General features: G+C 46.2%; 1 protein-coding gene across 1 annotated transcript; it reads left to right on the top strand.

The window, feature by feature from the left end:
* The first annotated feature begins 8,950 nt into the window (after positions 1–8,950).
* Positions 8,951–11,234, top strand: LOC144118632 (uncharacterized). Its single transcript, XM_077651534.1, has 4 exons — positions 8,951–9,182; positions 9,296–9,514; positions 9,680–9,826; positions 10,675–11,234. Exons 1-4 carry the CDS (start codon positions 8,951–8,953, stop codon positions 11,232–11,234), a joined length of 1,158 nt encoding a protein of 385 aa, XP_077507660.1.
* The last annotated feature ends 1,100 nt before the right edge of the window (positions 11,235–12,334 follow it).

Below are 12,334 nucleotides of genomic sequence, written 5' to 3'. Positions count from 1 at the left end.
CACCTCCCTGTAATAATAAACCTAACATCCCCACCGCAAGTCACCCCAACGAAACCCCAACGGTGGAAGTTACATTTAGCTGACAGGGCACTTTTTAGAGAAAGGGCCAGCTTAGATAAAATAGATTCAGACGATCACAGCATAGATGAACTGAATGAAGCTATCACAAACTGTATTTTAACCGCTGCACGCCTAGCAATTCCTCGGTCATCTGGAGAAGTAAAGCAGAATCACAAAATTTGGTATACACAAGAAAGCAGAGATGCAAAAAAGAAGCAAAACAAATCTTGGGGAATTTTCTGTAGGTACCCAACGCAGGAGAATTCTATAAAGTTCAATAAGTCCAGAGCAAAAGCTCGATATATTCGCCGTAATGCAGAAAAAAAGTTCATGGCAACGTTAAGTGTCCTCAATACACAGCTCTATTACGTCAAAACAAATGTGGGAGATGGTAAAAAACATAAATGGCAGCTACTCCCCATTCACAGTTCCGTTTCTATCAACCCCTGGCATAGATACAAATTTAGAACAGGCAGATATTTTGGGTGAATATTTTTCCGCAGTTTCCAGTTCATCTCACTATAGAGAATCATTCCTCAAATACAAAAACACAGCTGAAAAACAAAGACTCCCGACATGTGGCAGTTCAAAGGAACCCTATAATAAACTACTTACAATCCAAGAAATGAATAAAGTACTGTCTGCTGGTAAGCAAACTGCACCTGGCCCAGATGAAATACATTATCATATGCTGGCTCATCTCTCTGAACTGGCTGTGGAGGCACTTTTAAATTTTTTTAACAAAGTTTGGGTATCGGGGAAACTTCCCGAAGCCTGGAAGATAGCCGTTATTGTTCCACTATTAAAACCCGGAAAACCCTCTACCCTTCCTAGCAGCTATAGGCCCATAGCTCTGACTAGCTGTCTAGCGAAATCTTTTGAAAGTGTATTGAATATATCAGACTATCATTCGTGTTAGAAGACCGGGAGCTTCTGGATGTCCATCAATGCGGTTTTAAAAAGGCTTGCTCCACCACCGACAACCTGGTTTGTCTTGAAAACACTGTTCGTGAGGCTTTTATACAGACAGCCTTGTCTCGCTGTCTTCTTCGATTTAGAGAAGGCGTATGACACAACGTGGAGGTTTGGGATAATTCAGGACCTGGCTGAACTGGGCATCCGTGACAGGATGTTGAACTGCCTAAAAGACTTTTTGTCTAGCCGTACATTTCATGTCCGCCTAGGCTCAACCCTTTCAAGGAAGTTTAATTAAGAAACCGGAGTACCTCAATGATGTATTTTGAGCACAACACTCTTTATTGTAAAAATGAATTTTATCGGGAAAATAATCCCAAGGTCTGATGTATTCTGTCTATGTAGATGATCTCCAGATAGCTTACACATCCTCGAATACATCAACATGCGAACGACAGATACAGCTAACAATAAATAAACTGGCAACATGGACAGAACAAAATGGCTTCCATTTTTCTCCACAGAAATCAGTGGCCATTCTTTCTCACACAGACAAGGCATGCAGATAGATCCCACCCTACACCTGAACGAAATAGACTTACCCATGAAAAAAGAACATAAATTTCTAGGTATAACATTCTACAGAAAGCTCACCTTCCTGCCTCACATAAATGCGTTAAAAAGGAAGGCTTCTCGATCCCTGAACATACTCAAAGTGCTGTCGAGAAAACACTCGGGAGACAATAGGACATGTCTCTTACAAATATACCGCTCTGTATTACGCTCTACCCTGGATTACGGATGCATAGTGTGTGGGTCAGCGAGACCATCGTACCTCAAATGGCTAGATCCAGTACATAATTTAGGTTTGCGTCTCTCCACTGGTGCATATAGGACATCACCCATAAACAGTCTCCATGTAGAAACCAATGAACCATCGCTTACAGATAGAAGAGCCATACTCGCATGCTCATACATTCTAAAAATTCGTTCACTGCCTAAGCATTTATGTTACTGTATTGCCACAAAGTGCCTTTCTAGAACACTCTTCAACAACAAGCCGCAACCTACTTGGCCTCTCCTCTTGCGATTTGAAGAGATGTGCCGGAACCTTGGCATACTAGACGTGTTGCCAAAAATTGCCCGAAGGCGAGGTCCACTGTCGCATGGCACAATTTCTCTGAAATCTGTGCTTTAACTCTTACACACTTCTGTAAGAAACAAATTCTGCAACAACATATAATACAAGAATTCCTCACACTTGAGGAAAAGTACACAACTTTCGCAGCATTTTATACCGACGGCTCGAAAACAGATGCATACGTTGGAAGCGCAGTTGTACACGGAAATTGCAATAAAATAGTAAGACTTCCACAGTGCGCTTCTATCTTCACTGCGGAATGTTACGCCATTTGTGTAGCCATAGAAAAAATACTAAACGAGAACCTACCCAACAGTATTATTTACACAGACTCGCTAAGTGTGCTCACAGCCCTTCATCCTAGAAATGCAATAACCCCGCTGCTTGTCGACCTCATACACAACATTACAACAGCCATAGCTCAAGGACAAAACATAAAACTCTGCTGGGTACGAAGTCATGTCGTCATAAAGGGCAATGAAAGAGCAGATTTGTGTGCTGCTCAAGCTTGTGACAAGCAAATTAAAAACATAAATATGCCCTATAGAGATTGCACGAGCTTACTACATAGAAATGCAAGGAAAAAATGGCAGTCCACTTGGAACAATGAACTAAATAACCAACTACGGTTTATAAAACCAGTCCTAGGTGAATGAAAGTCGTGTGCACCAGAAACGTTTCAAGGAGGGCATTATCTGCCGTCTCCGGATAGGTCACACACACATTACACACAACTTTCTGCTAAAGAAAGAAGACATACCAGTTTGTACATGCGGAGATGAACTTACACTCGATCACATTTTAATTTCCTGCTCTAAACTGGAAAAGCTACGGAAAAAGTGTTTTCCTCCGTTTTATAACTAATGCATCCCTTACATACAGCATTGGTCTTGAGTGATAATGCAATTGTGGACATGTCTTGCATTTTTAGATTTTTAACAGAAGCTGGTTTTCTTAAAAATATGTAAATCATGACCCAGTACTTTGCCTGATACACTTCAGCCATTTCTCATTCCTGAGAAAAAGGGTGAGGTCTTTATTTGATTGGTTGGGAGCCTCGAGATACTTGCCCTGGTAAGGATGGCCGCTGAGATGAGCCAACCCCCTTTAAAAGTTCTTAATAGTACCCATTTCTAGCGTCTTTTACTTCATCATCATGAGGTAATTTTAAATATGTAAGCACTGTGCACCACCGACGATTTTCACATTTCTATAAAATCATCCAGATTTCTCCTATACCTTGAGCTTGGCGCATGATGGCCTTAGTTGCCTATGCACCATAAAACCCAACACAACACAACGCTTATCACTTTTTCATAAACTGTATATCATCACTCAACGCTTTATAATGACTTTTTTTCTTTGCCTTCCATTTTTGACCGCCGCGACCATCCGTTTAAAATTAAGCGCTTGTCATGCCGTACATTTAACTATGCACATTCATTCATTCCACGCACTATAACCAACTGGGAACGCTCTCCCTTCAGATGTTGCTACCACCACTGATCCGGAGAAATTTTATAAACTAATATCTGCCACTACTTCTGCGTAACATCTTTTAGTACATTGTGAACTTACCAGTGCATTAGATTTCTGTCTTTTTTTTCTGTTATTGATGATTCCCGTTTTATTTTCATGCCTTTGTGGATAGACATTGTATAACTTGTATTAACTTTACTTTGTTAATGTTTGTTTCTTGCCATTTATGCTTCAATGTTTAAATATATCGGTTTTGTATTTTTATTCCAACTATCCATATGCTTTTATCCGTTTTTTGTTTGTAGTTTCTTGAATTTTATTGCTTATTTATTTCTTACTTTTGATTCTTGCCTGTACCCCCCCCCCCCCCTAAGTAATACCCTCAAATTGAGGGCCTCAGGGGTATTTTATATAAAGAAATAAATACTAATTCTTGGATGTTTTTGTCTGTACCAGTCAATGATGCAGCTGATGTGTAGCTTGTACTATTTTTATGCGCTCTTCCATTAGTGTTTTTTCCAATGCATCCAACCGTGCATGATGCAGTTCTCTCCTTTCGAACGTGCTCATGTTTGTCTGCTGCAGTGTTGCTGTTTATCTACTGCATCAGTAATCCACATTGGTTGCTTCTGTGGGACCATTTAGATGTGCACTTCCTCTAATGCCACACGATTTGCTAAGTCCGACCCTGTTTAACATTTACTTCGAATCATTTCTTGCTACTGATTTTTTTGGCTGCACTATGCCTCTCGGAGACGTTGCTGTATATTTCTTTGACCTGCTTTTATGATGCAACTTTGAATGTTTGTAGCCAGTATGCTGATGTACTTTTTTTTTTGATTTGTTGAATATAATAGACTTGTTTTGAAATTGCTGCTTTGTTTACATGGAGCATGAGCAGCTGACGCCAACATCAAGCTTCAGTGTTAGCTTGATGTGGGATGGCATCGCAACCTTTTGCACTGATTGAGTAGATGAAGCGCACAAAAACAGCACACAGGAAAGGACGACACGTGACAGGCGCTACTTGCAACTGTTTCAACTGTTTATTGAAGTCAAGAATGGCTTATTTATAGCCAAGAAGGCCTGGAGGAAAGGGGACAAAAACAAGAATTGTTGCCATACGATTCAACGCACTCGAAAACAGTGAAACGTGCCACTGCCATCATGTGCCTTGATTCAGCTCTAAAGAAATCGTGCTGTCATAATGTACAGGAAAGCTTTGACGCACAGATAAAAAAGCTTAAACAGGCAGGCTTTCCTTCCCTGGTGACTAGCTCTGTGACGGAAGCATTGCTGCAAAAGGTAAAAAAGAAAGAAAGAGTGAGGATAGTGAAGTATCTGAAAAGAAAATCAAACCGGTGGTCATTACATACTCCCACAAAGTGGCCCATAATCTTAAGCATGTTGCTGTAAAATACAAAGTCCCGGTGGTCTTCGCTGCACCCAGCAAACTTGCATCGCTGTGCCGGAAGATTGGAAATGATAATGCAAAGTCAGCAGAATGTGAAACTAAGCATGCAAACCCTTTTCTGAAATGTGCTGTGGGGGTTGTCTATAGCATCCCGCTGACTTGTAGAAAGGTGTACATCGGCCAGACAGGCCGATGTATTAATGAACGCCTAACGGAGCATAAACGCTCGCTAAGAACCGGCACCGGATCACATTTGCCACATCACTGCAAGGACTGCGGCAAAGAAGAGCAAAAAAAAATGTGTGAAGCGAAACTCCAAGAAAATTGGATATTATGTAGGAAGGAGTAAAGACTGCCCGTGAACTGCTAGAAGCCCACCGGAAAAGTGGGAGTTCCAGTGTCAGCACCCATTGCTGGTCATTCATAAGAATGAAAGTATATTTTTAGATAAATTTAGAAAGATTTGAACCACTTTTGTTCCCCTCTCTGTAGTATCGTTCCCCTCGCACTAGTCATTTACCTGTTGTTTGTTATATTGTTTTTGTCCCCTTTCCTCCACGCCTTCTTCTTGGCTATAAGTAAGCCATTCTTGACTGCAATAAACAGTTGCAAGTAGCACCTGTCTTCCTTTCCTGTGTGCTGTTTTTGTGCGCTTCATCTACTCAAGCTATGAACCAACTTGCCCAAGAACGTGTTCTACTGAAATACTTTAGCACTGAACAGAACAAAATTTGCTGATGCATGTATATGGCCTGAAGAAGTATTGTAGATGTCCGAAATGTGGACCAAAAGTACCTAGATGGTGGACAGTGCTTTATACACATCCTAAATACAACTTTTAAACTGCCTGCATTTCGACTGGTGGTGCCATGTGGATGATTTAAATACAAATTCTAGACTACCAGCATTCAGACTAGTAACGTCTTGTAAACGTTCTCAATGCGCATCCTGAACTATTTGCGATTGGATTGGAAACATCATGCTATACCTTATTTCTAGTTTTTTTCACAGCGCCTAGAAGACGCATTTTGCAACGTCTTTTGACCCGGACATTAGACGAGCTATATGACTTATTTAAGATTTTAGCCAGCCGAGAATGGATTTTCCCTGCCGTTTCCCAGCCATTTGTTTCGTTTCGGATAGTCACGCTATAGTGCCTAGAATATACTTGTTGCGCTAATATCTGTTATAGCGGGACAATCTTGGGGCCAAGCAACCCTGTGCAACCATGTGTCACGTGACTGCAGCTTTTCCGTCAGTCAGTACCCTGCCTCCGGCAATAAAGGATGTTACATAAGGTGCGTTCGATTCGCCTGCACTCCCAGCACCACTTCTGTAAAGTTCCACAGCGGTGCCACGAGCGTGCAGCGCCAGTTCCAGCAGTTCAAGTGGTGCCTACTTCCAAAACGAATGGTCGAGTGCAGGACTGGTTGTCTGCTAGCCTTGGCGTGCCACCAAATTGCAGCCAGCAGCGTAGTGCCCAACTCAACGGCCGCCAACATTCCGAACCGCGTGAAGAATTTTCAAACAGCACATCGCAGCGAAGTGTTGCCATGAATCAGCCTCGATGCAACCTTGCGGCAGCTAAGCGAAGCGCACGTGCGTTCTTTTACTGAACACGACTGAGGTGTGCGCGCCGACTTGCATGCTAAGCGGTTGTTGCAACGTGCATCATGCGCTGCATGCACGTGTTTACATTTTAGTTAACATAACCGGCTTTGAGTACTAATATAACTTTATTGGTAGAAAGGAAAGACGCCGGTTACGGGTCCGTCGAGAGCACGATGGTCGAGACGCAAGGTGCCGGCGAGAGCCGCCGTCCCCACCTCCGTCGCCGCCTTACGTTCCATGAGAGTCGGCGGGCCCGTGCGAGGCACTGTTATCATCGACGAGTGAAATAATTTGAGTATATCCGCCATTTATCGCAAAGTGCAAGCCATTGTCGCGCAAGCCGTCGTCTGCTTCCATGGCGGCTGCAGCTGCACCATTTCGGCACCGACCATTGAGGAGGTGCACAGTTTTCCTGCACTTTCCTGAACTGGACCTGCACAACTTCTGCACTTTTTTTAAACAAATGGCATTGTGCAGACGGCGCCATCTTGCACCGCTGAAACGAATGGCGAATTGCAGCACCGCGAGAACCAGTTCACGAAGTGCAGGCGAATTGAACGGACCTGTAATTGGCGACGAAGGATCGAAATTAAGGCCTGATTGGGCGTAGGGCTAGCCGAAGCAGTTGGCGGTAGAGAAAACGGCAGCTGCACTGGGCACGATTGGCAAATTCGTGCCAACAGAGGCGACGTCTTGGCCCTTGTATTTGCAGTGCCTCGAATTTTTCTTTCAAGCAAACGACATTGACGGTAACGAGAAGAAGCGAGCAACGCTCTGCAGCGTTTGCGGCCCAGCAACGTGTGCCATAGTTCGCTCCCTTTGTTCTCCGGATGCGCCGTCAGCGATGGCCTATGATGAGATCGTCAGGTGTCTCTCAAACCACTTCTCGCCGCGACCGTCGGTGACAGTAAAGCGTTTAAAGTTTGGCACACGTCAGCAGCAGCCCGGTGAGTCGTTGACGACTACATCGCAGAACTGCGACGTCTCTCGGAACATTGCGATTTCAGTGCATCGCTTGACTTGTTGCGCGACCGGCTGGTGTGCGGGGTGCGAAGCGACTCTTCAGCGTCAGTTGCTGGTGGAGCCAGAGCTTACACCTCGGGAGAAAGCCATTGCAATGGAATCTGCGCAGCGACAACCGAGCAAATTCGCGGCAGTGCCACATCGTCTGAAGTTTGCAGCGTGAGCGGGAAGCGTTTCGACCCATGTGTTACGAAGGTCTTTGCGCCAGTGACAGCCAAGGAGGGTACCCAGAAGCAGGCTGGTTCGCCTGGGATTACAAGCGGATGTTTCCGCTGCAAGGGTGCACGTTCGCCAAGCAGTTGCCCATTCATTAATGTGCATTGCCACTTCTGCAAGCAACGAGGGCACATAGTAAGAGCATGCAGGAGGAAGGCTGCAGCTCGCGCTTCGGCTGAACCCAACTTTCCAAACAGAAAACGGGGCCACCACAAGAATGCTGCTTCGGACGTTTACGACGTGTTCGTGCTGTCTGGTGAGGAGCCAGCCGTGAGAGTGGAAGTACGCGTCAACGGAAGTCCCCCTAGAGATGGAGGTAGACTCGGGTGCAGTGTGCTCAGTCATCAACGACCGGACTATGCGGGAGCTGCGAATATCAAAAAGGGCGTTGCACCCAAGTAGTTTTCATCTCCGAGCTTACAATAACAAGGAACTATGAGTGTTGGGTGAACTGACCATGACGGTGGAATTCAAGGGGCAGGAGCATCGCCTGCATTTGGTGGTGGTTAAGGATGCTAGTATTGGACTTCTCGGTCGAGACTGGTTCAAGTCCTTGGGAATAAGTCTGAGTGGTGTTCACAGTGTGTGCGAGCCGAGTCGAACTGGCAGCAAGGGAACCACTGCCTTGGTGAAGTATTATTTAGTCGTTGAGCCTGGACTTTGGTCAAGTAAAGGGCCTCCTGTATGCATAGAGGTGAACCCGGCAGCTCCGCCGCGATTTCTGAAGCCACGACAAGTACCGTTTGCATTGAGACCGAAGGTCGACGCAGCACTGGACAGGTTGGTGAGCCAAGGCATTTTCCAGCCTGTACGGCACTCGAAGTGGGCAACACCTGTCGTTTCAGTTGTCAAAAAAGATCAATTGATAAGGATCTGCGGGGACTACAAGAGCACAGTCAATCGTGCAGTGCAGTGGGAAACGTATCCCCTGCCAACACCAAAGCAGCTGTTGGCCAGGCTGGCAGGTTGCTCGAAGTTTTCAAGGCTAGACCTCGGACAAGCGTATCAACAAAAGACTTGAAGAAACAGCTGACTTGTTGACAGTTACAACACATTGGGGACTGTTCCGCGTAACCAGTCTTCAATCTGGCATGGCAGTGGCTATTTTGCAGAGGTACATGAAAGAACTGTTGCATGGAATTGATGGTGTTCTTGTGTTCTTGGATGACATCTTGATCGGTGGAAAGGATGAGGTGCAGCACTATGCTCATTTGCAAGAAGTGCTCAAAAGAATCCATGAAGACGGTCTGCGACTGAAATTTGACAAATGTCAATTTTGTGTTGAGGAAGTGTGTTACTTGAGATTCCGCGTGAACTCTGCAGGTGTGCAACCAACAGAGGACAAGGTGCATGCTGTTCACGAGGCCCAGGAGCCGACATGGAAAAACGAACTTAAGCCTTTTTGGGAGCTCTGAACTTTTACAAGTTTCTTAAAGGAGCAGCTCATGTCTTGGAGCCACTGTGCCGGCTGTTGGACAAGGGTCGCGAGTGGCATTGGACGGAAGCCGAGGCAGATGCATTTTGCCAGGCGAGAGGTCTGCTGCAGTCATCGCATGTCCTTGTGCACTATAATGTCAACAAGCCCCTAGTGCTGGCCTGTGACGCGTCCCCGCATGGACTGGGTGCTGTGTTGAGTCATGTGGGTGAAGATGGCAGTGAGAGACCAGTTGCATATGCATCGAGAACTATGAGCACGGCAGAACGGAATTATGCCCAGACAGACAGAGAAGCACTCGCCGTAGGCTTTGGCGTAAAGTAGTACCATCAGTTTCTATATGGGAGGCATTTCAAAATTGTGACTGACCCCAAACCTCTCTTAGGACTGTTGCACCATGCCAAGCCCCAGGTGCTATCACCACGGATGCTGCGTTGGACTCTCATGTTATCGGCATATGACTATGAAATTGAGTATCGACCAGCGGAGCTTTCCAATGCTGACGCATTCAATTGTTTACCACTGAGGGCCAGTAAGGCAGAGGAAGAGGAGCACCGTCTTTGGGAAGTAGGAATGCTGAAAATGGCGCCAGAAGTGACATGGAACTCTAGGAAGGTGGCAAGATTTACGTGAAGGGACAAGCAGTTGGCTAGAGTCTGCAGTTGGGTGCAGCATGGGTGGCCAGAGGGCAAGCTACTAGATGAGTTTGTGAGCCGCAAGCATGAACTGTCGGCGTACCAAGGTTGTTTGCTGTGGGGCAGTCGTGTGGTCATTCCAGAGCCAGCTCGACCGTATCTCATGGGCATTCTTCACACAGCTCATCCAGGAATTGTCAAGATGAAGGGGCTCGCCAGAGGAGCTGTGTGGTGGCCAAGAATTGACAGATGTTGAGCAGAAAATGAGGAACTGTGCACGTTGTCAGGAATCCAGGTCTGCGCCAGCAGCTGCAAAAATTCACCCATGGGAATTCACCAAGCATCCTTGGACAAGACTACACATCGATTTTGCTGGGCCCTTCCAAGGCAACGTCTTCCTCATTGTGGTGGACTCTCACACAGAGTGGTTAGAAGTGTGCCGAAATGACTTCCATATCGGCAGCCGCAGTTTGTGCGAAGCTTCATTTTCTTTTTGCTACCCATGGCATTCCAGAAACTGTTGTTAATGGAACTGCATTTTGTTCAGAGGAGTTCAGAGACTTCATGTGCCGAAATCAAATCCGACATGCGACCGTTGCCTCATATCACCGTTCTTCGAATGGTCAAGAAGAACGGATGGTGCGCGAAACCAAGGAAGTACTCAAGTGCATGATTGGAGGCAATATCGACACATGTCTGGCTAGATTTTTAATGACCCAGCATATCCTGCCTCATGCTACAACAGGCAAGAGCCCAGCCAAATTGCTAATGGGCAGGAAACTTTCAACTGTGTTAGAGCGTCTGCATCCTGACCTGCAGTCCGGTGTGCAACAGGAACAGGTGATGCAGCGCCGTAACCAGGCAGTGCGACTGTTTGAAGTGGGAGATCGAGTGTTTATGCGCAACTATCTCTATGGGCCCAAGTGGTTGCCAGGCATTGTGGATGCTGTCACTGGACCAGTGTCGTACTTGGTCGTCACCAAGGATGGACGTCAATGGAGACGTCATGTCGATCAACTCAGAAGTCGTTCTGCCAGCTACGCATTGGACAGTTCCACTTCTGGGATGAGCGAAGAGGAAGAACCATTGGTTGCTTCCCTGGCAGGGTGTTCCGAACTTGGTATTCCTCCAAGCCCAGAGGACCCTGGAAGACGGGACCAAGGAGAAATACGAGAGGAGGCTGCAACGCCCAGTACCGAATCTGGTTCCTGTGGTGAGGACCGTGAAGTGAGCGCATCCCTTCAAGTCCAGCGACCACAGCGCCAGCACAGCCATCCCGCATATCTGAAGGATTTCGTGATGTAGGGGGAGTGTTATAGCGGGACAATCTTGGGGCCAAACAACCCTGTGTTACCATGTGTCACGTGACGACGGCTTTTCCAGCAGTCGATACCCTGCCTCCGGCAATGAAGGATGTAACAATATCACCTATATTAGTTTGCGCTACCCGGGCGACTTAGCTTCTAAGCCAGCCGCCTTCCTTGACGACCTTCGCAAGCTCGCCGTGCCATTGAGATCGTGGGCACTACATGAATTCCCAGAGTTCAATGGTGCGTCATACGTTGCGTGCAAGTTGAACTTTCGCACAGGCGTACTCGCCATCGAGAAATCAGTGTTTTTCAAATACACAGAGGAAGGCAGCGTGGATTGTCAAGTGTTCGACCCAAGGGGCGAAACGAGCTCGGCATGATGTCGGCCTTATGTAAGCAAGCCGATCAAAATTGCTCAGGCCAACCTTGCTGAAATAGCCTGGGCCGAGGTTGGGGATTGACATAGGCCATCCAGAGACCGGCCTGGTAGAGCGTATACCTTCACGGCCGTGTCGGCGTTGGGCCGAGATACTGCCAACCGCCATCCGAACTCATGTTTACACTGGCATGTAACCGTCCCGATGTCGGTCCAAGGTCGAGCGACTGTGTCAGCCCAACTACTCCCCAATGGCTGGTACACAGTCGGCCCTAGGTATGCCCGATATATGCCAAGGAACATTTTACCCGACTGCAAGGCAATCATTTTACTGGAGCCCGCCTACATGTGGGCGGCCTCCTCATGTAGAATATGGTCATCTCTTAAATGTTTTGTATTACCTTGCCTTTCTAGGAGCTTTCTTGGCAGCATGTGATCAAGCAAATTAGATGGCTGTAAGGAATAAAAAATGTGTGGATCCATATCGCTCATAGATCTCACACAACACAAATGCTTTGAAAATACAATGTTTATTGGCATGTATAGATAATACACAAAGCTCATGTGCATCTTTCAAACCTTTGTAAAACAGCAGTGCACTGCAGGTTATTAATGAGCAACATTTGCAATGGTGTGCACATTCCAAACTACTTGCTAGTGCTTTCTGCAAATAGAAAATATAAGATGATGCATCCTAAAAAGAGACTGAGGCAAGCACC

The sequence above is a fragment of the Amblyomma americanum genome, chromosome 1 (genome assembly GCF_052857255.1).
Source record: "Amblyomma americanum isolate KBUSLIRL-KWMA chromosome 1, ASM5285725v1, whole genome shotgun sequence".
Classification (NCBI taxonomy): Eukaryota; Metazoa; Arthropoda; class Arachnida; order Ixodida; family Ixodidae; genus Amblyomma; species Amblyomma americanum.
Note: the sequence above shows the minus strand (reverse complement) of the source record. Positions and strands in the feature narration are given on the sequence as shown.